The sequence below is a fragment of the Vombatus ursinus genome, unplaced genomic scaffold (assembly GCF_900497805.2).
Source record: "Vombatus ursinus unplaced genomic scaffold, bare-nosed wombat genome assembly UNPS02014832.1, whole genome shotgun sequence".
NCBI classification, from domain to species: Eukaryota; Metazoa; Chordata; class Mammalia; order Diprotodontia; family Vombatidae; genus Vombatus; species Vombatus ursinus.
In genome coordinates this window covers 50,160,680-50,185,783 of record NW_020954610.1, presented here as the reverse complement: position 1 = coordinate 50,185,783, position 25,104 = coordinate 50,160,680, and the positions used below count along the sequence as shown (strand labels likewise).

Here is a 25,104-nt window from a genome sequence, read left to right as displayed (position 1 = left end):
GTAAAGGAGCATCAAATATATGAAAATTAGAATATGAAAAATAAAGGATTGTTTGTTGCTGCATTCTTTTTAGCAATAATTTCTCCTAATACAATGATTTGGATGTAACTTTTTATGAACACATTTAAGCAACATAAGGCACATCTACATTAATGCCACAGTATAAGGACATTAACTTATTGACAGGGGCACAACCCATTAAGGGCAATACTCTTATCTTTCCTAACAGAGCTGAGGAGGTGGGTTTATGGTTTGAGATAAAGCTAAAAGGTTTTTTAAAAAAAATCTCTCAAGAAGATTTAAAGCTCAGAAAAGCTTTACTGGGGAAAAACTTACCACTCTTTCTAGAGCAATCATGGAGTACCAGTATTAGAAAGGTTTCAAATCTGTTAATTAACATATCCTACTTCCCCCTCTAGGAACAATATGAACTTCAGTACAAGTCCACAAAAAGTACATATAAAGCACTCTCACAAATTTCAAATGCCAATTACTATTAAAACAAATAACATAAGAAATCATGAGAAATTCAATGCATCATGAGGAGGAGACATTGAATAGGATAAACTATTCACCCTACTGTATAAATAAAAATTAGAAGCAAAAAATGACAGCTATTTCACTTTGTCCAATACATTAAGAGTTGTATGTATAATAAACTTTTTAAATGAATGGCATTATTATAAAAGGATGTGGTATAGATTTTCTTTTAAGACAAATGGAATATTCACCTATTGTAGCTCTTTTGTAAATACGGGATTTAAAAAAGATTTTTCTTAAAGTAAGGCATTCCTATCAATAGAAAAACTGATAAATATTAAGATAAGAGCTGGAAGTAAATACTCAAATGCCTTATTTATTATATAGTCTAATAACCCACACCCACACCTACACCCACCCTACCCCACTGAGGTTACTGCTCCAAGCTGATTCACTCTCCTAGGAAAGCAGTAGGTAACAAGGCCTAACCAACATTATGGAAATTTCATCTAAAAAGATTCTGTTACTTATCTTGGATGGACAAATTTATCATACATCATTCTAATGCATTCCTAGAATGAATAAAGCTGTATAAGAGACATTACTAATGTGGTCGAAGTACCTACCCCAGGAATGGTAAGCAAATCTGCAAACAATTCCTGAAGTGAGTAACCCCAGAGAACTGAACTTGGAACAAGAAGACCTGAGTTCAAATTCTGCCTCAGATGCTAGAAATGTGTGGCCCCTGGCAAATCACTTAACCTCTCTCTCAGCCTCAGTTTCCTCATCTCTTAAAATAGGGATAGTAATAATACCCACATCACAAGGATCAAAAGAGAAAATACATGACAAGTCTTTACAAACTTTAAAATAATTTAAGGTGATAACTATTATCATTGTCACAAGAAGGATGTTTAAATAGCATTAAAAAGTGCAATCTCCTGCCTAAGAATCATATTCATTAAAAGTCTAAGGAAAGGGAAACCTTAACTTGGGTACAGCCAGGGCCACAAGGACACTTGCCTCATTAATGTTATAAAGCCACATTCATTCTAAATTTCCTTATAATCCAGCTTATTATTATTAAGGTTCATTTTTTTCTTTTAGGGAAATTAAAAAAAAAAACCCTCCATGTCCATAATTTTAAGAAAATCGTGGGGGCAGCACTGGCTCTGGAGTCAGGAAGACCTGAGTTCAAATTCAGCCTCAGACACTTGACACTTACTAGCTGTGTGTAACCTCATATAACCTCATTGCCTAGCCAAAATAAATTTTTTTTTAAATCATTCTGCCACATTAAACTTAAAAGATTTTAGGTTTGAAAAAGAACTTGACAGCCTTCTCACATTCAGTTCATACAGAAAAAAAAAACTACTGAAATGATATTTATATGACTAGAGATTGATACTATGTAAATATTTTATTAAAGGCTCTTTAGTTGAAAGTCATTTAGTCCAGACTTGTAGGTTCAAAACAATTCTTTTCCTGGTTTTTCTACATATTCATTCATTCATTCCAATAAATGCTTATGTAGTTCCTAGTATGTGGCAAAGTACTATGAGATCGGTTCACTTCAAATTAATGAAAGATTTTCCAAGTAATACCATTTTAATTTTGAATAGATCACAATATAAAAACTCTTTGGGAAAAAATATTCTTTAAACATATTTTTCAAAAGTTTCCCAAAGTAACTTTATGCAGACTTTATCCTGATGAGCTGAACTCCCCAGGAAGAATTCAGAATAAAAAAGTACATAAGCAAAGCAAGGAAAAAATTCTACAAGAATATGATGACTTTGCTATATTTGATAATATTAGGATGGGAATAGCTGAGATAACCACTTCTACTACCACATTAAGAACACAGGAAATTATAACATAATGGTTCACATATGGGAGTTTCACTAGCACATCTGACCCAAAATAACACTGTGTCTTCATTCTACAAAAAAGGTGCTGCCCTGTAATTTGACTCCATATACAAGACTACTAATTTACCCTAAAATGCTTATAACTTACAAAAGCAACAATAAGAACAGTAAAAAACAAGAGACTGCTGACTCAACTGACTCAACTAGTCTTTACGTGAGCCACACCATATTGACATTTCTAATTCTATTTTTAAAAGTATTTGCTGCTTTTCCTTCAAAGACGCCCTTCCTCTGCTTCCTTGGAGCTCCACAATGGAATCAAGCTGTTGCTCTCAGGAATTATTATTATCCCGTATAGGCCAATGTCACAAAACTATGATTAACAACTTCAATATGGAAACCCACTGAAAAACCTAGGTACATTTGGAGAAAATGAACTATTCAAATACAGATAAATTTCTGATTCATAACTATAGAGACTGTGCATATAAAATTATAATTTTTGTACCTTAACTTCCTAACACTGCCAGGGAAGTATGAAATGATGAGTTATTTTAACTAAATATGTGTGTGTGTATACATATACACACATATACACATATGTAAAAACTCAACAGATGAGATTATAGCTCGTTTCCTGATTTTTCTTAAGGTATTTTATGAATACCATCTTATAAAAAGTCACAGAAATAATATTTATTGCTATTAATGTAGCTTCTTCAAAAGTATCAACACTCAATGTTTAGACTATACCAAACAGATCACCCTTGAGTAATAAAAAAAAAATTCAAAATTACCTGTTACATGGAAAAAACAAAATAGTAGGGAGATGGTCAACCATAAATTCCCAGGGAAGATCATTCTGAGCTATATCAATCCTGTTAGTGATAAGAGAAGGGGAAACAGAATAGAAAAATAATAAAGGAACAGAAAAAAAAGACAACAAAAAAGCACCTAACATGCCTTAAGAATATGGAAAAGTAAAAAGGCTGTGCCAGATCCTTCTGAGTGAGAACACAACTAGATATAAGTTAGGCAATAATACTTTTAAGATCACCTGGCACTATCGTGTGCCCATGAAAACCTAATTTAGTAAGGATCTTAGTGCCACGTAAGTATAAACTAGCTTCCATCAATGCCTTTCTTATATCTAAAAAGTAGTTCACTCACTTAGTAGGATCTGGCTCAATATTCTGCCCCATTAAATATTTCTAGAATAGTGTATGATTTGCATCATAATTTAGCAATTTAAGGAAAACTAGAAAGCAAAATCATAATATAATTGATAAATCTAAATAGGTTGGCAAAGCCATTTTTTTAATCAGTTATTTCCAGATTCATTCTCTTATACAGAAATTAACTTGGAACTTTAGGAAACAAACATATGTAAAGAGCTTTACAAAACTTAATACAACACTATGTAAATGCTTTTGTTCAGTCATTTTTCAGTCAAGTCTGACTCTTTGTGACCCCGTTTGGAGTTTTCTTGGCAAAGATAAAAGAGTGGATTGCCATTTTCTTCTCCAGTTCACTTTACAGATGAAGAAACTGAGGCCAATAGAGTTAAGTCACTTGCCTTGGATCACACAGCTAGTAGGTGTCTGAGACCAGATTTGAGCACAGGAAGATGAGTCTTCCTGACTCCAGGTTCTGCACACTATCCACTGCGCCACCTAGCTGCCAAATGTAGCTAGCTGTAAATGCTAGCTATTGTCATTACTAAGCATTTAAAATGCTTTTTAAAATAATTAAACAGAACTGCCCTTTTGGTCCTCCATTAAAGTCCACTCTGATTCTTCCTTGTGGCATGTGAAAAGACTATTCCCCAACCTGTCAGGTTCTTTACCAAGCTAAAACGCTTTGTACATGGGCCTGGTGATGGGTTGGTTACAAGCCCAAAAGAATTTGGAGAAGGGCTTCACATCAGGTTGGCTATGGAATGTCATTTTCAGCCACAAAAACTCTGAGAGATCATCTAGTAGATCTGGTGATGAGTTGCAGTCTGCTCGGACAGAGGGAGTACCCAAACCACCAAAACCACAGATCCTTGGAGTAAATTTATGTGTGTTCCTGACAGAGCTACGCATGTAGCAAACAGCTCACAGGTATGTGCTGAATAAATGAAGTAAATGAAAAAATTTGCTGAATAAATAAATGAAATAAATGAAGTAAAGCATATCAAGAAAGAGATAAAAATTTCCTTCTTTTTGTAAAGACAAGCTTCTTCGCTCCATTAGCTTCCACAATCCATACACAGAACAAAACTTTTGAGGTAGCATCTCCATAAGTTTGACAAAGTATATTAAATAGAAATTGGTCTCATATTTTTGCATGAAAGTACATTTTTTTAAAAAGTGGTAAAACCAAATTAAAGATATGCAAAATAATATAAATTAAATGATGTACTCTGAATTTAACAGAGACCACAATACTCGAGCTATCTTTTTTTTTTTGGCCTTTTGTTTTTTGGTGAGGCAATTGGGGTTAAATGACTTGTCCAAGGTCACACAGCTAGTAAGTGGCAAGTGTCTGAGGTCAGATTTGAACTCAGGTCCTCCTGACTCCAAGGCCAGAGCACTATCCACTGTACCACCTAGCTGCCCGCCCCTCCCCCTTTTTTTAAGGTAAACTAGGGCACTGTATGTTAGCAAAGCTTCTTTTTAATCCCTTTCATGTTTATTACTTCATTCATAATAACTCAGTAATAACCATTATTAGGCACCTACTATATGCAAAGCATTACACTAGGTGCTGGGGGAAATACAAAGAACATGGTGCCTGCCCTCATAATGCTTACAATATGGCAAGGTGGATAACAGAATTGATGTCTAAATTGGATTTTTTTCCCTAAACACATTAAACAATATGGTAAAGTGCCATATAATTGTACAGTATTAGAAACTAAGCATATTTTCTTATAACAATCTTGGTCATAATGAATTTGTACCCAGAACTACAGTTTAAAAAAAAACTACAGTTAAATAGATAAATTAGCATAAACAGTGGAAATTGGACAGAATCTACAACTTAATATATGAAAATTGAAAAAGAAAACTTAAGACGTATACTAACAAAGCACATGGTAGAAAACAAGTTTATTTTACCTGGCCACAGTGAATTTATCTGGAGGCAGGAGACGAGAAAGCTGGATGAAAATATGATTAAGAGATGCACAGAACCCACACCAACGTGCATAATATAGCAACAAAACATCCTAAGAGAAGGAAATACCAGGTTTACTAAAACCAGAAAAAGACATATAAACCTTATAACCTTCACTAAATCATCCCAAATTAGACATCTCAACCTTTGGCAAAAATGAGGTTAATTTCTATTTTCTATGGATATCAATAGAAGAGAAAACAGCAAATTAATGCTGCACTTAAAAAAAAATCACTGGGTTTAATAATGAGATGTAATATAAACAGGTTTTTTTTTACATTCAAAAGCTAAATACCACTCATTCACACATAGGCATTTTGAGAGGAAACCTCTTTGTAAAGGAAAAGAAGGTCTGATTTGCTTTTTCATGGAAAATACCTGTTTTCTAAGGACTACTTCCCAAAACGTATCAGTTGTTACTTCAGAGATTAGGTGCTGAGAAGGAAAATGGACAGTGTCACTTCCAATAAGGTGCCTTTTCAATGGACTGTAGAGAACGCTGAAGTTCTGAATAAAAGACTCTATAAAAAGAAACAATAAGATTATTCCTTTTCACAGTTTGAGTAAAAGTAGCAGTTCTGTTTTAATGTTTACATTTTAGAAAATTAATTTTTGAAATTATTTCTAGACTAAGATTTTAAAACTGCCTCACCCTGAAAATTCATAAAGGTGATAATTTTGAATTAATGGCACCAAGCTTACCTTGAAGCACAATATGGGTACTAGTGGTTGACATAAGACCACTTTCCATAATGTTACAAACTATCAATTTTGAGGACTAGGGATTCTGTCATTTTCTTAATAGGGCCAATTCACAAATTCAAAAGTGGAGTTGTATAAAAGAATTTCCAAAATAGTACAATCTCTAAGATGTCAACCTATAATACAATGACTTTCAAATGCATTACAATGACAATGAATAAAATCAAGCAAGCATTCCAGTCATGGCTTTTGAGGGTTAATTTTTTTTTTTTTTTAAAGCACTGGATTTTTTTTTTCCTCCCTAGCCTTTGGCTTAGTGAAACATAAATTAAGCTTCTGATTACACTTCATAAGGATTAAAAGATAAAATGGGTAAATGAAATCCACAAATATTCAAAGGCCTAAGTTTAGCTAATAGTAGTCACCCTATTAACTCATTATCTAATATTGTTTTGCTACATTGTAGCAGCACTGTTTCACATCTCTTTCTCCTATTCTCTCTATCCTCCTTCATTCTGAGAGTCAAATATCTATTGCACAGGATATTCCAGTGAAAATATCCAAAAGCAAACTATACGAGGAGGAAGATGAAGGCCAAAGAATGAATATTCCGTAGATTAGCTTACCAGAACCAGAATGACTATACTTTTTATAACTTCTCTGAGCATGTAATAATGTTGTGCAACAGGTGACCTCCCATAATTCACTACTGATTTTGTCAACAACGCTGTCAGCAATCAGCTGGCATGTTTAGGGTAGATGCAAGAAAATAAGAAGCAATGGGCTAAAAATTCTGTCCCAGAACCCGTTTCAAAGTTAGCACAATTTGATCTCATTGAATAAATGAGTTTTGCTGAACCCTATTTTACAGGAAACATTTTAAAAACCACCTGATTCTTAAAACTATATGGGTGTTCCTTACTCTAATAAAACCTAATATGCCAAAATATTTTAGAAAACAGAATTAGTGGATAATTATTTTAATTACTAATGGATTTTAAGCCCTTTACAAAGTATTTGATTATAGGGTATCTTTAAATAGATTCCTAAGTACATATAAACTATATTTTGTTAGAAAAGTTCAATATATGCAACTTGTCATGAACATGCCTAAAGAAAGTCACTAAAAATGGCTACTATTTATGGGAAAAAGGCTTAATTTTACTCTTCATGGTCTTTTATAGTCTCTAACACTTGAAAACCAAATTTTAAAGTTTTCTTTCACAAATTCCTTCCTTGTCTATTCAGGGAAAGGATGACTTTCCTGTTTCCAATGAAGCTGAATTAAACAGCTTTTGAATTCATAGGTTTGAACACTAGTAACAATGTTGTCCTACACACAAGGCCTGATGAATTCACTGTTGCTAGAGACAGGCTAAATTTAAATATTTCTTCTTCTTGAGTTAATTGGAAAAGGATGACTCCTATTCGCTTGTCCACTTGCCCCAAGAGTAGCTTAAGGGTACTTCATGGCAAGAAAATATCCCCAATGCAATGATATAAACATAGCAACTGGTCAAACCATGGTAAGGTATGGTTTGGTATGGGCTGCTACAAATTGAACTTTTGGGGCAAAGGGAGATAAAGGTTAACCTGAATAAAATACTTATATTCTTCTTCTGAAGAATGAAGTTGATGTAGCTGTTGACATTTCTCATTTCTACATGAGATATTCCCACCAAAACAGGTTCTGTTTACTTTGCCAAACACCTTGGTATCTCTTAATTAATGAGGGTATTCTGTTCCCACTGGATATCATCTTAGAAAATTTTCATAAAACCTTCCTTCTCAATCACTGTCAATGTATTGGTTTGATTTTTAATGAAACACAGGACTAAGTAACAAATAGGTCCAGAATTTGGAGGCTGGAAAGCAGTGTAAAACAATGGAAATAACACTGGATTTGGCCTCAGAGGGCCTGGCCTCAAATCCTGGCTCTCCACTTATTAGCTGGGTGACTGTTGGCATGTCATTTAAGATCTCTGGGATTGTTTCTTCATCATTTAAAGAAGGGTCTGGATTATAAAACCTGTAATGTCCCTTCCAGCACTACTAAATCCTGTCATCCTGGCATTAAGCTAATTTAGTCATTTAGAAAATGACAATACATTACCGGCAAAAAGAAAAAGTGAAAAACTATGTAAAGATTGACAGCATCCTTTTAACCAACATCAACATTACCAACAACATTAAGAGGTCACCTCTATTCAGGAGTTAGCATTATACATAATATTTGCAAAAGTAAAACTACCTACAGTACCTAGAGCAGGCTTTACAAGAGCTTGTTTGGGGTCCAAGATATAATGAGATTCTTCTTTTACATCAACAATAGCGGCAAACTCTTTAACCTGAGTCGAACTTGATGCACCCAGCCTTTCTGCATACAACCAGAACAAATTTGAATCCAATAGATAAAGGTTCAAGGTCTTGTTGGTCCTGCAGCTCAGGCCTGTGATACCTGTGCTATTAATATCAACTTCAGGAAAGAGAGAGATGCTCTCCTCAATGTGAGGAACAGAACTTGGGTTATCAACCTTGCATTTCTTCTCATGGGAAGAAAATGCGATGGAAGGGGACTGAAAGATATCCTCTTCAGAATTAGTCAAGCCCCTACGCATGGTCCTGCAACATGCAGTATAGTAGCTAAAAGGACTATAGAAACTTAAAAAATTGCTGCATTCTATGCTATCTGATGTAACTTGATAGAAGGTGTGTTCCTTGAGGTAGAATGAATCCAAAGCTGCTGCTATCTCAAAAAAACTGCACTGTGGCACACTGACTTTACTTGGCTTAATCCCAACTGACTGGTTGACACAAAGCTCACAGACATTGTGGGTTCTTGAGATGGAATGCCATTGAGGAAGCACCACAGTATTGCAGCATGGGGACTCAGTTATTGAAGATGATTCTGCCAGTTGGATTGGGGGGTTGGATACCAGAGAATCCAATGTTGATGAATCCACGTGTCTCAGGTGTTGAAGTAGTTGTTCAACTACCTGACTTTTATTACAGTTGTTGTATTCCAAGGCCACTTCGGTAATCTAAAGAAAAAGTCATGGGGGAAACAGGATCAGTGAGATGTATGCTACTGACTTAAAATAAAATCCTTTCTAATTTTAGTGTAACTAAAACATTTTATAATTAAGTGCCATGAGAAAGTTTTGGTAATAAGTATTGCCTTGAATATAAATTTTTAAAAGTGTATATTTATCACTATTGTGCAAAAACCTAACATGACAATATTTAGGTTCCAGAAGAGACTATTTTTAAGGTCCCATGTCATGTTACTATCACAGAATCACATATATTTTTTCTAACTGAAAGAGATCTACTTCAATCTTTTCAATTTAAAGGTTCGAAAATCAATGCCCAGAGAGTTTAAGTGGCTTGCCCAGAGTCACTGGGGAAATTAGCAGCAAATCTCCTGTCCAGTCTCTTCACATGGTATTGGTAAGCTTCAAACTACATAGGATATTTTACAATCTGATAGTTATATTCTTCATCTTAATTGCCACTGATACTCCAAAATAACTTCATTCTGAAAATTTTCAGAACTCCTAATGAAATATTAATAACAAGTAAATTAGTGTCCAAATCAGTTCTTTTGTACAAAGAGAACATGAATTCATTGGGTAATTTTATCTCTCGTATTTGTTTATGGTCACCATAATGCTGCACACTAGCAATTTAGACTTAAGTATCACTCAATTTCATTTATAATAATTATACATATACACACAGGTGTATGTGTGCACATATATAATATATACACATGTGTGTGTTGTGTGAACACACACACACACACATACAATATTGGCTAGTAAGTGACTGAGGCTGATGAGCTGCCTCAACTTGAACGCATCCTATTGTAGATAAGAGACAACTGGACAATAAATCTTGCTTTTCTTTAGTTATAAAAGAAGGAGAAATAACTCAGCATGGAGGATATCAGTTTGCAATAATAGGAAAGGAGTCAACATGGACTAAATCTTGCTAGAGTTAGATAAGATACTAAGGTGTTAAATCGCATGGAGTTTCTTCTTTAAAAAATGGAATAAAAGGAAGAAAATGACAAAGAAAGGAGATTCTTATTTTTTGCCCTTTTACTTTACAAGTAGTATTTTTTAAATCTTGGTTAAATGATGTCATGTAAGAGTCTAGTACCTGATGCCATATTTTATTACACAGGAACAAATAAGGAAAACTTGGCAACTTTAAAATGTTAGCACTGTAATCGTCGCTTCCGATTTACTTTAATTAGTGAAATTTGTAGGTCTGACCAAAAGAATCATCACATCACCTTAAGGATTTATGAACTGATATGGAGTGAATAAAAGAAAACCAAGAAAATAATATGCACATTTCCTACAACAATGTAAATGGAAAGACCAACAAAGGAAGCAAAATTTTGTCTAATTATAATGACCAAGTTCAGCCTTGGAGAAGAACTGAGAAAATAAATGACCCACCCTCCCTTTTTTGTAAGCGGGGAAGAGGGACTATGAATATAGAATACTGCACACACTATCAAAGGTTATTAATGTGTCTGTTAATTTTGCTGAATACTTTTTCCCACTCTTCCTTTTTTATTTTTTGTAACAAAGTATGTTTCATTTATTTTAGCAAGGAGGTATATATCTGGAAGGAAGGGTAATATTAAAAACAAAATATAGCAAAAAAAAAAATCAAGAAATTATTAAGCTACTTTGCAAAAATTGCTAATTACTACACTGTATTAGGCTAAGCCTATATTTTTTGACAAGTTACTTAAACGTAATTTCTGGCTCCTTAAAACTGAAAAGTCTCATTCATAAGGGCTAACAAATTTAAGAATTAACCCCTTATAGATGTTAGTTTTATAGCCTTTATCAATAAATCTGCTCACATAACTGACACTGTGAGAACAGAGCAGTAGAGTTGGGTGGATGACACTTAAGATTAGGATTCATAAAATCTGGATTCTAGTCTGAGCTCCACCCATAATGCACTGCATTACTTGCGGTATATCACAACTTTTCTAAGCCTGTTTTTCCAACTATATGATGGAGTTAATTAAATTCACAGGAATGTTGTGGGCTCTATTCCATAGGAAAAGTAATGATGATGTAAAGCAGATATACAGAAAGAGACAGGGTGTTTGAGGAAAAATATTACTAGTCAATACATGCTCTACTGTGTCACGAGGTATACCCATATCCATTTTAACAGGGAAACACAGCTTCTACCCTTCTGTCACAGCAACCAACCCACCCCTAATTTGAGCAGAAACTTAAAATATTAAAATATTAAACACTGAAAGTTAACATTTACATAAATATTTACACCTAGAACTACTTGCTACTGCCTCAGGTAAACATATGACTTTTTTTCTGCACAGTGCTCCAAAGTGTCACTGCTGGTCTAAATTAATAAAATCTCAGTTAATTTAGAACACAGAAGTATATAGCTGAGCTGATAAAGTTTGAGTGGCCAAAATATTTAAAATAAATTAAATTTTATTATTCATGGATCTTCCCATCACAGTGGCATGAACAACAAGGAAGCTTTCCATTTGTTCCTCTTTCATTTCTCTCTCATTTTCCACACAATACAAAGTAGTGCCACATAATGGAATGATCCCTACAAATGGTCTAAATGAGAAAATTCCAGCAACAAAATAGTAGTCTTAGCTGGACAAGAAGTATTAAGTTCTGCTTTTCTTGGAGGGATAAATTAGGTTCACTCTGAAGAGACAGAGGTAGTATGTAGTTAGCTTAGAGTATACTGACTCTCTGAAATCAGTTTTAACCAATTAAGCCATCCTTGGGCAACAGGAAAATAAAAGTCAGTAAATCCAATTTAGTAACTATCCCCAGGCTTTCTACAACTTCTTATTGCTCCCTATAACTGACTGCAAATGAACCATATATAAAATAAACTTACAGAAAAAGGGAATAAACTGGATGAAACCCAATCCTGCTGATGGTAGGCAGCCACTTGAGAACTGATTTGGGTGTCTGACTTGAAAGTCGAAAAGCCAGGAAAATGTTGTTGTTGCTGGTGCTAAGGTTGTACTTCTCATTCTGGATATATAAGCGGAAACAAGTCCAAACCTGCTTTGCTCAATTGCCTTCTCTTATGTATCCCACTATCTATTTTGTGCTTGTCCTTCCACCTTCTCAGCCATAACAGCAATAATGATGGTGATGATTAATAATAAAAGGCAAGAATAATCTCAATCACCTTATGTAGCTTAAGTTCTTCTCCACAGGGAAATTAGGAATGGTTTTGCTTTCCTTCACCCTCATCCACTACCAAATAGTTCTGTGTATCTAACCATTGCTTAGCTGACCCAAGAAGTGTTCAGGTTTATCCCTGGCCTTTTAACCAGAGAAAGAAAAGCCATGGATGCTATTATTGGCACTGAATCAGCTATTTCATTGAATTATTATAAATTATGAATGAACAAAGTACAAATAATGATGTTTTACTACGCAATAAATAGTTCTGAATTATACTTTCATATTATGAGGCTTACCTCATCTAACAGAGGATGACTTTCTGCTAAGGGATTAAAAGGTATAAATAAAAAAAGTGCTGGTCCTTTCTTGAGTTCATTATTCAGAAGAAGACTTTTCCCTCCATGTGGTCGCAGCCATTGAACAAGCATTTCTCGGTTTTCCAAAGCCCATTTATAAATATTTTCAGCTGTGTAGTTCATTACCTCTCTGGGAAAGACCTTTGCATAAAGGGACACATGAGACAAAAGCAAACCAATATCATTATCAGGTATTAAAGAAACTATTTATGAGACTAAGTCTTACCTCAAAAGTTGAAAATGTAAATTTGATAGTAATAGGATATATTAATTCACAGATTATTTTACTCTCGATTCCTAGATTAAAATATTTTTATCACTGATATTACAAATAACTAGTCCAACACCTTACCTAGATAAAATTTTCACAAAGTTGTCAAGTATGCACAATGAACCAAACACCTCTATTACATCTATTACTTTTTCCTAATTTTATTGTTCCACAACAATAAAATTTTAGGCAAAACAACATTATAGGGGCAAGTTAATTCCATATGAACAATGTTATAAATAGGTCAAATAACATCATATCATTTGCAGGTGGAAAGCTGATTATACTGAATGAATGAAAGAAAAATCTCAACTACGTGCCAAGCACTGGAGATACAAACAGAAAAGCCAGACAATAATTGATCACAAGAGCTCATATTCTAACTGGAGGAGACAACATATATAGCAGGGTTCAGCTGTAGTGAAGATGGAAATGGCTTGATACAGGGGTGGGGAAGCTGTGGTCTCGAGGCCACATGTGGCCCTCTAGGTCCTCAAGTGCAGCCCTTTGACTGAATCCAAACCTCACAGAACAAATCCCCTAATAAAAGGATTTGTTCCGTAAAACCTGGACTCAGTCAAAAGACCACACCCAAGGACCTAGAAGGCCACATGCAGCCTCAGGTTCCCCACCTCTGGAGTCCCTGCTTGGTGGTTCTTTGGGTACAGAATTAAGATATACTTCTCAGAACAACCATCACGCTAGCTGACATGTTTAACCTAATACTCAAAAACTCCCAAAAAGGACCAGAAGAAGCTCACGCAAAATATTTATTATAGGAAATGCATATTAAGAAATCTATATGTGTTTTGTGATTCTTTTTCAGAATAAAAAAGTATTCATTTTTATTTATTTTATTTATTTACATAACTGTAAATTAAAATAGTCTGAGTGATGAAAGCTTTACCCTATCAATCCAGTGGTTTTAGTGTTATTCTCAATTCTGCCAGTGTCATTACCTTCTAATAATGAATTTTTATCCCAGAATCTTTCAGTAGAAAAATAATCTGATCTATACTATTATACAAAAATACTAACAGTGATGGAAACAAAGATTACCATAGAGAAAGAGAAGCAGACAGCTGGTGAAAGACATAGGCAGACAAACACATGGAAATATCTTTATGCCCTAAAGTGAAAATGTCAATATAGCTAACAGAATTATACAGTTCTAAGAAAAATAAAATGAAAACTGTACTATCTGTAGGATAAGAAGACTAAGTAAAGTAGCAAATAAAAACAAAATAATAGCTGTGAAAGATTATGTCAAAGCTCTGGAATAACAGTGCCCTGAGGTGGTCTCTCCAAAATACGGCTAAGGCTGAGAAATATTAAGTTGAAAGGGAAATTTAAGGGCTCCCTAAAGCTCTCCAGAGATCAAGTAGCCATAAACTCTAGAAGCTCTCCAGGGTGAACTGAAAAAGCTTAAAAGTCTATCAGACCATCTTGGGAGAAAAACTTGTTATTTTATTGTTCTTGATAAATGGCACAAAGTTTATTCTGCATAATAAAGAGTAGGGAAAAACTCCTGGGAATTTAAGCACAAAGTGTTCCACAGATTTTTGCAATTTTATGCACCAAATGAAAAACAAGGCTTTGTGAAAATCCCAAGAATACAAAGTTCAATAAAAATTCAAGGTACCTCAATGTATCAATAATGAATATGGAATACTTACAAGTGATGTGTTGAAATGCCTATGTAAATACACACTTCCAGAGTGCACCAAGGACACCAGTTTGGCAAGACGTTTATTTGTGATAACACCAAAGCGTAATGTTCCTAGATAATCTGAAAGAGAAAGTGTTCTTTCGTTTAAAAAAATGCATATAAAAAATAAAATGACCAAAAAGAATATTGACATCTGGATGAGTGGATCCTTTAAAAATAGAGCTTCTTTTAATAAAATGGGTCTGAGCTCAAAGGAAGCCTCCAGGTCCCTGAGTGGCAGCAGAGGTTTTTCACTCCAGGCAGCCTAGAGAGGAAATCTACAACCAAACAGACAACCATATTGTGGCCACCTTTGGGAATTAAGTTTTGACAACAAAATGCAACACTGGAATATATTCCAGATATTATTTCTTATAGCATAACCCCAATAATTGACATTTAGTGCTCTTACCCAAATTCTAAATAATTAAGAGTAAAGTGAATATATTGTATTACTGCAGTTGCTTTGGATGGGGGAAAAAATACAGCAAGAAAATAAAAACCAAAATGAAATTTCACAAATATTTAGAAAACCAAAAGGCCATGATATTTTTATGGCTATATCCAATATTTTCCAAATTTAACAAATCTAAAAGTTATGTTTTGCCTTCTTATAATAAAATTTTAAAATATTTTAAAAGTAAACAAACCACAGAGGCAAAAATATAGTATAATAGAAATAAACGTATATACAAACAAGTATACTAAAATACACATACATACACACAGAAGTAATACTGAATCAGATGTGTTCCTTCTTATGTATAATTTTTTTAATGTTTAAAAAATAAACAAAACACAGGCAAAAATAAGCTACAGTTAAATAGAAATATCAATCTGCGGCAAGCTGGAGAGTAATCGTTCACATTTTAAAATTGTTTTTCATTACATAATATGATCTTATACATGTATATAAATACATACATATTTAAATGTTTATATAAATATGTTTAAATGGGATGTGCATGTACAGATATATGTATGCATGTACGTATATTTAAATGTATGATTAAGAGCTCCAGGGCCATTTCAAAATTTAAATCTGAGGACAAAAAAAAAACAAATAACTACTATTTAATAACTAAACTGGGGTATAATGCGCACACACACATTTCATCTCTAAGTTACTGACATTCTCTTCTCAGATGGAAAAGTAACAGTATTGCTTTTTGGTTGAATCTGTTCTCTGTGGTTTTCAAAGCACTTTGATTATCTTTTTCTCATTTGGTCATTTTCTTTATCCATGTGCTCTAAAATGTCTTATGCTTTTGGGAACTGTAATATATGAATTCTAGTTCCCAAGTTAAGGCAATTCTTAGTTCAAATTCTCACTCTGAAAGGCAGACACACTTAGAAAGTAAAAGGGAAGCATGAAATGGCTTCTTTTCTTAGCCCCATTTTTAACCTGCCATTTTAAGATGAGACTAATAGAAATTACATTTTATAACATTGTTAATCATGCTGTAAATTACACATTTTACTGTTAAATGACATCCAAATGTGCAGATATAAATATTAGTATACCAGATGGGAGTTTCTGAAATATGCCAATCCTTTGTCAAATAAGTCTAGTCTTCTAGCAATAGTCTTTTTAATGCACAAAGAACTTAGGACCAAGAGAAAACAGAAATGGACATCAAGGATGTGCCAAGCTCTTGGTGTAACAAAAAATGTTTTTCCAGTAAACTAATTTGTCACGTGTGTGGAGAATAACATGAAATAAAGAAAAACTGGAGGAAGGAAGACCAGCTAAGAAACTGTTACAGTAATCCAACTGTGAGGTAATGAGGGTCTGGGAACTAGGATAGTAGCAATAAAAAGGAAGGTAAAATCTAAGAAATGAATAATTAGTAGGGTTCAATAACTTACTAAAAGGTTGGGCAGGGGGAAACATAAGAACAGAGAAGAATAAAAAATACTCCAAAATTTTAAGCCTGAGGGGATAAGAAAGAGGTCATCCCAATGACAGCAAAGGTTGGATAACACAGTTTCTCTCTGACCATAACTACCTGGCTCTCTTCAGCTCTCCCTGTGCGAAAACCTCCCTCTTCTAAACCTTTGGTTACTTGATTCCTCCCTGTTCTGGCCTCACAAAATTTCCTTCCTTGGGCTGAAGTTAACTACTTCAACTTTACACTGTGTGGCTGACAATAAGGAAACAATCTGAGCTAAACAACATATTAGCAAAACAGGCATAATAAACGGGTCAATGAATTACCCAGTCTATCCAAAGACCCTAAATATGGAGTGAGACATATTTTTATGTATTAAAAAACACTTAACTGGGAAGGTGGCCTAGTTGTATCAGATCTCAAAATATATTTTAAAGCAGTAATCACCAAAACAATCTGGTACTGGATGAGAAATAGAGTAGTGGATGACTGAGATAGATTAGGTACACAATACATAGTAATAAATGATCATAGTAATTTAGTATTTGATAAACTCAAAGATCCCAGCTTTTGGACAATAATTCACTATTTGACAAAAACCTCTGGGAAAACTAGAAAAAAGTATGGCAAAACTATGTATAGACCAACTTCTCACACCACATACCAAGACAGGGTCAAAATGGGTATATGATTTAGATAAAAAGTATAGAATAGTTTACTTGTCAGATATATGGAGAAGGAAAGAATTTAGGACTGAACAACAGACAGCATTACAAAATGTAAACAGATAATTTTGATTATATTAAATTTAAAAGTTTTTGCACAAACAAAACCAATGCAACCAAAATTAGAAGGAAAGCAGAAAGCTGAGAAAAAAAATTTTACATCAAGTATCCCTGATAAAGGCCTCATTTCTCAAATATATAGAGAACGGAGTAAATTTATAAGAATATAAGTCATTCCCCAATTGATAAATGATCAAAGCATACGAATAGGCAGGTTTCAAGAGAAGAAATCAAAGCTATCAAGTCATATAAAAAAATGCTCTAAATCACTACTGATTATAGAAATGCAAATTAAAACAACTATGAAGTACCATGACAGAAAAAGAAAATGATAAATGCTGGAGGGGATATGGGAAAACTGGGATACTAATGCACTACTGGTGGAGTTGTTAACTGATCCAACCATTCTGGAGAACAATTAGGGACTATGACCAAAGGGCAATCAAACTATGCATACCCTTTGATCCAGCAATAACACTATTAGGTTTATATTCTAAAGAGATGATTAAAAAAAAAAAAAGGATAAGGACCTATCTGTACAAAAATATTTATAGTGGCTCTTTTTGTGGTGACAAAGAATTGGAAATTGAGAGATGTCCATCAATTAAGGAATGGCTGAATAAGCTGTGGTATATGAATGTAATGGAATACTATTGTGTTATAAAAAATGACGAATAGATGGATTTCAGAAAAGCCTGGAAAGACTTTCATGAACTGATTTAGAATGAAATGAGCAGAACCAGGATAACACCGTACACACTAACAGCAATACAGTATAATGAACAACTGTGAATGATTCAGCTATTCTCAGGAATACAATGATCCAACGTGTCATTATTATTCTATTTTACAGATGAGGAAACTGAGATAGAGGTTAAGTGACTCACCCAGGATCACATAACTAGTAAGTATCTGAGGCTGGATTTGAACTCAAGTCTTCCTGACCCTGAGTTCAAATCTACCCTCAGACATGAGCTATGTAACCCTGGAGAAGTCACATAACTCTGTTTGCCTCAGTTTCCTCATCTGTAAAATGAGCTGGAGAAGGAAATAGCAAACCACTCCAGTGTCTTTGCCAAGCAAATCCCAAAAGAGGTCACAAAGAACTGGACATGACTGAAAATGACTAAACAACAACAATTTAATTCTACTAATTAACACTCATAGTTCATCTAAATTAGTCCAAATTCAGGATGCTCAGCTATGTTCTTATCTATGCAACGTCTTTTTGTCTCCTCAAACACTGAGAAATTAATAAACTCTAGCAAGTCCCAAAATATGGCTTAGAATATCTTTAATAAAATTCTTACTGAAGAAGGAAATTCAAATTTGTAAAATCCCATGTGAATAGTTCTTGGCTTAGCACAGGACATTCTTAAATGAAGAAGAATGATACCAACAAACATCATTGTGCATTTTCATATTCTTAACATTCACTCTGTTAAGTAGGACTCCAAGGCTTTAAAACAATAGGGGCTTTATAACTAAAAGAGTAAGCTATTCAGTTCTGAAAATAATGAAGCTTCAATATTTTAATACAGCTGGTTTGTTGAAAACATAAATTCAGTATCAAATCCATCAGGAAAAGTACCCAATTCCATGATTATATTCATTTATCTCTATTAAAAGATTGAAGATAAAGCAAAAAAATTAGCAATAAACTCTGCTATCCTGAAATTCTATTAACACTTCGTTTCCTCTGAATAATAAGTGATGTCTATACAAATAACCCTGAGGCACTCTAAGAACATGAAGTACTCTCTGAATCAAAGAATAAATTTTGTTCAGTTTAGTTTTAGGGAGAGGCAAGTAGTCACACAGAACTGGGTCAGAGTTCACCTCTGACACATACTGGCTGTGTGATCACACAACAGGTACTGTCCAATTTGTCAGATCCTCTGACTCCACACCCTGGGCTTTCTATTGTATACTGCACAAGGAATATAAAGCTTAACACTGCAGTGAAATCAAAGGGACAGAAAGTGGCCTGAACAAATATAATTTGCGATGACTATCACTATTATTAATAATAATGTTGTCATTATGCTTTGCTAGTTATACCAAAACCTAACTCAAAAACTTTTTGTATTATATCTAGATTTTATTAAATTTAATTTCATTAATTGTAATAGTACTTTGAGCTATTTAGAAACAGGTCACAAATAAACAGAATCTATGAAAGACAGCACTTTTCACTTCTCTCTAAAAAAAGGCAATACCTACTGATGAACTCTGAGTGCAGATTAAAGCATTTTTTCTTTATTTTTCTTGCTTTTCTTTCACAACATGGCTATTCTGGAAATGTTTTATATGACTTCTTATGCATAGTGGATATCATATTTCTTGTCCTTCCAATGAGGGCAGAAGAGGTACAGAATTTGGAACTGAAAATAAAAATTTTTAATTTAAAAAATTAAATTAAATATATGTGGGAGATGGCATGAGTAAGAGGTAAGGTGATGGGAAAGGGCAGCACAAAAGCAAGGGACAAAGATTGGTCACTCTTCCTAGAACACAGAGTATGTGAAATAACCTAAAAACAGAATGGTGATCTACAGCCAGACCATGGAAGGTCTTGAATGCAAGCATCTGGATTTTAGATGTTATTTCATAAGCAATGGTAGGCCTAGAAGATTTCTAAACAGGAGATACATGTTCCGAGTAGTGTGAAAGGAAGATTACTCAGGGGCAGCTAGACAGAGTGCCAAGCCTGAAGTCAGGAAGACTCATTTTGGAAAACAGCTTCAAAGAGTTGAGAGGAAGGATAAGTAAGAAGTCATGAACTCAAATTTCATAGGGAAAATCAATGTAGGGGGGATGAGATTTTCATGAATGAAAGGTTGAAAGAATGAAGACAGAAAGGTAACTTCTAATGAGAAGTTGTTCGAAGAGATCAATGTGGATCCATAGGGTCTTTTCTTAACCAACTTGGACTTTTAAAAGCTATGTTTGGAAGACAGAAGTGAGAGCAGTTAAAAGATGATAAATACAAGACTGTGGCCTGGTCCTATAAAAACAGTGTCAGGAATTTTAGAGCTCCCAATAATTAGAGGCTATCAAGGGACACTGAACACATAAAAATGTTTCTGTTCACTATACCAGGAGAAAAAGGAGGATTAAAAAAGTGATATTACCACTGTCTGAAGTAGACGGTATAATTAAAACAAGGAATAAAAAGGCAAAAAAACTCAACTCTCATTTTGCTACTAATTTTTCCTCCAAGAAGAATGGCTTTGGAACTAGAACTGATGAAACAAAAATGTTGGAGTTGACACCCAAGATAAATAAGGCAAGTCTCTAACTGTCATAATTAAGAGAGAATCTAATTGCTCTTGATGACTTCAAAGCATCTGGCCTAGATGAACTACATCCTCAGGTATTTAAAGAATTAGTGGATGTGACTGATGAACCACTGTTAGCAATATTTGAAAGATAACAGAAAACAGAATACTATAAAATTAGGGGATAAAACTTGTCCTCATTTTTAAAGATAGCAATGAAAATATACAAACTATAGGCCAGTGAACTTGATATCTATTCTTGAACAGACAATTTTAAAAATCGTTACTGAACATGAAGAAAAGGAAATGATGATTACGGTAAGTCTGCATGGTTTCATCTGGTCATGCCAGATCAACCTTAACATTTTTTTAACAGACTTACAAAACTAATAGTCAGGGGAATGACATACACACACACACACACACACGCACATATTGTGTTTGCCTAGATTTCTGCAAAACATTTGATAAAACACCCTTACACAGTTCTTGTGGAGAAGATGGAAAGATGTCAACTAGGTGATAATACAATGACATGGGATTCTGAACTGGCTGAATAGAACTCAAAGAGTACCAATGTCAATTGGGCTCAAATGTCAAAAAGTAGCAATGGTTCAATGCTGATGTGGCAGAAAGTCATCAGCGGGGTGCTCTAGGGATTTTCTGTCCTTGGCTTTGGGGCATTTAAAAATGTTGTCAATGACTTGATTAGAAGCATAGATTCAAGCTTATGCAGTTTGCAGATGACAAAACCAGGAGGGAGAGATAACATACTGACTGAAAGAGGAAAGATCCAAAAAAGATCTTTGCAGCCTAGAACATGGGACTGACTAATAAGATACCAATGTAAAGTCAGTCACTTAAAGTCAAAAAGTCAGCTTCTTAAGTACAGGAAGGGGAAAGACCTAATTAGGCAGAATCTTGTCTGAAACATGTCTGGGAGTTTTAGTGGACCATAAGCATAATATGAGTCAATGCTGTGATACGGCAGCCAAACAAAAGTACATCACCTTGAGCTATACTACAAGAGGCTTAGTTAGCGGGAATAAGGTAAGAAGAGTCCCTGTACTGTAAGTCTGCCCTAGTCAGAACACATATGGAACACTGTGCTCAGTGCTGAATGCCACATTTAAGAAGGATATTAATAAGCTGAAAAGGACAGCAAACAGAAGAGTAAAAGGCTTTGAGTCCATGTCATAAACGGATTAGCTGAAGGAAATGAGAATATTTAGCCTGGAAAAGAGAACTCTATAGGTGTATTCAAATACATAAAGGGCTGTCATAGGAAGGAGGGATTGGACTTGCTCTCTTTGGCCCCAGACAGCAGAACAGGGAGCAATGTTTAGAAGCTGCAAAGAAACACATTCAGGGCTGCTATCAGGAAAAATGCCCTCACTTTCAAAGGTGTCCAAAAGTAGAATGGGCTGCCTCATGAGGGAAGTTCCCCCTCCTTGAAGGTCTTCAAGCAAAGGCCAGATGACCATTTATCAAGTAAGTTGTAATAGGGATTACTTTTAGATATAGACTGGACTAGAAGGCTGCCAAGATCCCTTCCAACTCTTAAATTCTGTGAATACCCATATCAATAAGCTTAAAGCTCTAAAGTATCAAATACTTTTCTTATAATAAAGGATTCTTCAAGACTGATCATTTAACTGAAGAGGTGTCTTTTATAGTGTATAAAAGTCATTTATGTAAATGCTTTGTAGTACAAAACTATAACTACTCTTCTTAAAATTTTCTTTTTTTTTACTTTTTTTTGGTGAGGCAATGGGGGTTAAATGACTTGCCCAGGGCCACACAGCTAGTAAATGTCGAGTGTCTGAGGCTGGATTTGAACTCAGGTCTTCCTGATTCCAAGGCCAGAGCTCTATCCCCTGCACCACCTAGCTGCCTCTATAACTACTCTTTTTTTTGGGCCGGGGGGGGGGGGGGGGGGGCTAGGCAATGGAGTTAAGTGATTTACCCAGGATCATACAGCTAGTGAGTGTTTTGTGTCTGAGACCGGATTTGAACTCAGGTCCTCCTGAGTCCAGACCAGTGCTCTATCCACTGTGCCACCTAGCTGCTCCCCCCATAACTACTCTTGAGAAAAAGTTTGTCCTATACTTGAAAAGGTTTTCTAAAACAGGATTACAATTAAATTTAATTAAAACCCCTTTAAAGTCAATCAATGAAAATAATTTAAGATATCTTTTCCTCCCTTTTAAAAATAAACACAACAGGGGGCAGCTAAGTGGTGCAGTGGATAAAGCACCGGCCCTGAAGTCAGGAGGACCTGAGTTCAAATCTGACCTCAGACCAAACACTTGACACTTACTAGCTATGTGACCCTGGGCAAGTCACTTACCCCCAATTGCCTAAAAAATAAAAAATAAATAAACACAACAGCCCATTAGTTATGGTTTTCTATGGTTGCCATGATTCCAAAATCCTTAAAAAAAAAGTTTTAGCAACAGAAAAAGGATAACCGTATAGCTAACATTACACTAGCCTATACTTATATATCGCTTTCAATTACTTTTATCTACTTAGAAATGACTCTTGAAATTTCATATAAGACCTAAAAATCTTTCCTTTACTTGATTTGATCTGACTAAGGTTTACTTTCTTGAGATAACTATTTGATGGTATAGATTCTCCCACTTTTAAAGAACTTGACTTAACACAACTCCAAGAGCAGATATTCTTAAGGCATAAAAAGAGATACCTTTTCAATGAAGTATTATAGTCAGATTGTTACCACTATACAACTTTCTGTTCATTGTTGAGTAATTGCATACAAAACAACTATTTATTTGATAGATACATTTAAATCCAGTTAATTCTCTGAAGTAATAATTATCCATCAAAGTTTCAAAAACAAATAATTAGAGCACATCATAAAAAGGAGAGTGGCATCACTCTGAGTAAATTTTTATATAAAGTGTTTTAATGTCTTAAATTAAACTTTTTACCTTTCTTTAATGAATGTAAAGCTGAAGCAAAGAATGTCAAATAACCAGGAGGCTGGGGAGAACCACTGAATTCGAAATATCCAAGTACTCCAGGCTGCAAAAATAAGAGTGAGAATTAGTTAGCTAGATACTCATACAGTATCATAAATACATTTCATGTGAAAATATAGATATTTTAAAGTAAGGACCACGCACAATGCCTTAAACATAGTAGGTACTTAATGAAAGTTTGTTGAATTGAATTGTGTGTGGTCCTTACTTTATATAAAAATTTAGTCAGATCTCTCCTTATATAATGTAAGATATGTTCTTGAGAGTAGGAACTATTTTTTCCTTTTTTTTGTATCCTCAGTACTTAACAGTGTCTAGCACACTATGTGTGCTTGTTGGATGACTGATTAACAATTCCAGGTATAAGTAGCAGTACTAAAAAGGGGCACTTGGACATAGCCACAGCAGCCCCCTCATCTTTCAGCCCACAGACTCATTTTCTTGACAAATTTTCCTCTGGGTTCAAAAACAGTATAGCAGGTATGGCTATTCCCAAAAGACCAAAAATGCATAAACTCTCTTATCCACTTGGTCCTGCCTTAGTTTGAAATTGACTAACTTCCCTTCCCTGAATCCTGAGTTACTATGCCTACAGAATTGCACAGAAATCATTGTTAATGACTGTGTACTTTAATTGTAGCATCAAAATAGTGTAGATGTGCAGATCGATGTTAAAACAAGATACAGAGCCTGAAGTGTGATTTGAATCTGAGGCATTGAATTCTTCCTTTCCTTCACAGCCCCCCAACCCTTCTCACCAATCAGAGGGGAGGAATCAGGAAAACAAAACAAAACCTATTTGGACAGGTAGAAGGGATTAGGAGTTTCCTTGGACAGCTCTCAAGGAGGAAGGGGAAGTAAAGGGATCGGGTGCTTCACTCATTTTGCCAACTATGTGCTGCTGTTTGGGGCTCATCTGTCCTCTTGCCTGTCCCAGTTTGCCCATGCACATTTGATAAAGCATCTCTTTTCAAAGCTTGCTGTGGTCTTTTCAGTGCCTTACTTTTTCTCTAGTCTGATCATTTCTTCTGGGTTTGGCAGGGAAGTAAGAAACCTGAATGTGGCCAAATGTCCTTATCCTCCACCTCTCAGTATAGCTTGGCTTCCTGAAAGGAAATACTTGAGGGGCCAAAAGCCTTTGAAACCTAGGGGACTTTAATAATGCCTATGCACAGACTTTCTACAAGCCCACCACATCTCCACAGCAGTGTTGCTGGGGGAATAACAGTTTAAACTCAGTATAATACTTGTGTTTATGTCATAGTTTTTCTAATAAGTTTAAGGAGAAATACTATGTTGTATTTTATCCCTACTCTCAAGAACATATCTTACATTATATAAGGAGAGAGATAACATGGAAATAACTA

General features: G+C 34.8%; 1 protein-coding gene across 3 annotated transcripts in view; it reads right to left on the bottom strand.

The window, feature by feature from the left end:
• Positions 1–25,104, bottom strand: part of TXNDC11 (thioredoxin domain containing 11) — a 57,177-nt gene that overhangs the window by 1,331 nt on the left and 30,742 nt on the right. For 2 of the 3 annotated variants that reach the window (XM_027839231.1, XM_027839233.1), the window contains exons 5-11: positions 23,687–23,780; positions 14,740–14,852; positions 12,733–12,933; positions 8,476–9,256; positions 5,892–6,034; positions 5,456–5,565; positions 3,149–3,229 (exon numbers count right to left, since the gene is read on the bottom strand). In XM_027839231.1, coding sequence (XP_027695032.1) covers positions 3,149–3,229; positions 5,456–5,565; positions 5,892–6,034; positions 8,476–9,256; positions 12,733–12,933; positions 14,740–14,852; positions 23,687–23,780 — 1,523 coding nt within the window. The remainder of the gene's footprint in view (positions 1–3,148; positions 3,230–5,455; positions 5,566–5,891; positions 6,035–8,475; positions 9,257–12,732; positions 12,934–14,739; positions 14,853–23,686; positions 23,781–25,104) is intronic. The other variant, XM_027839232.1, reaches the window with a different exon arrangement.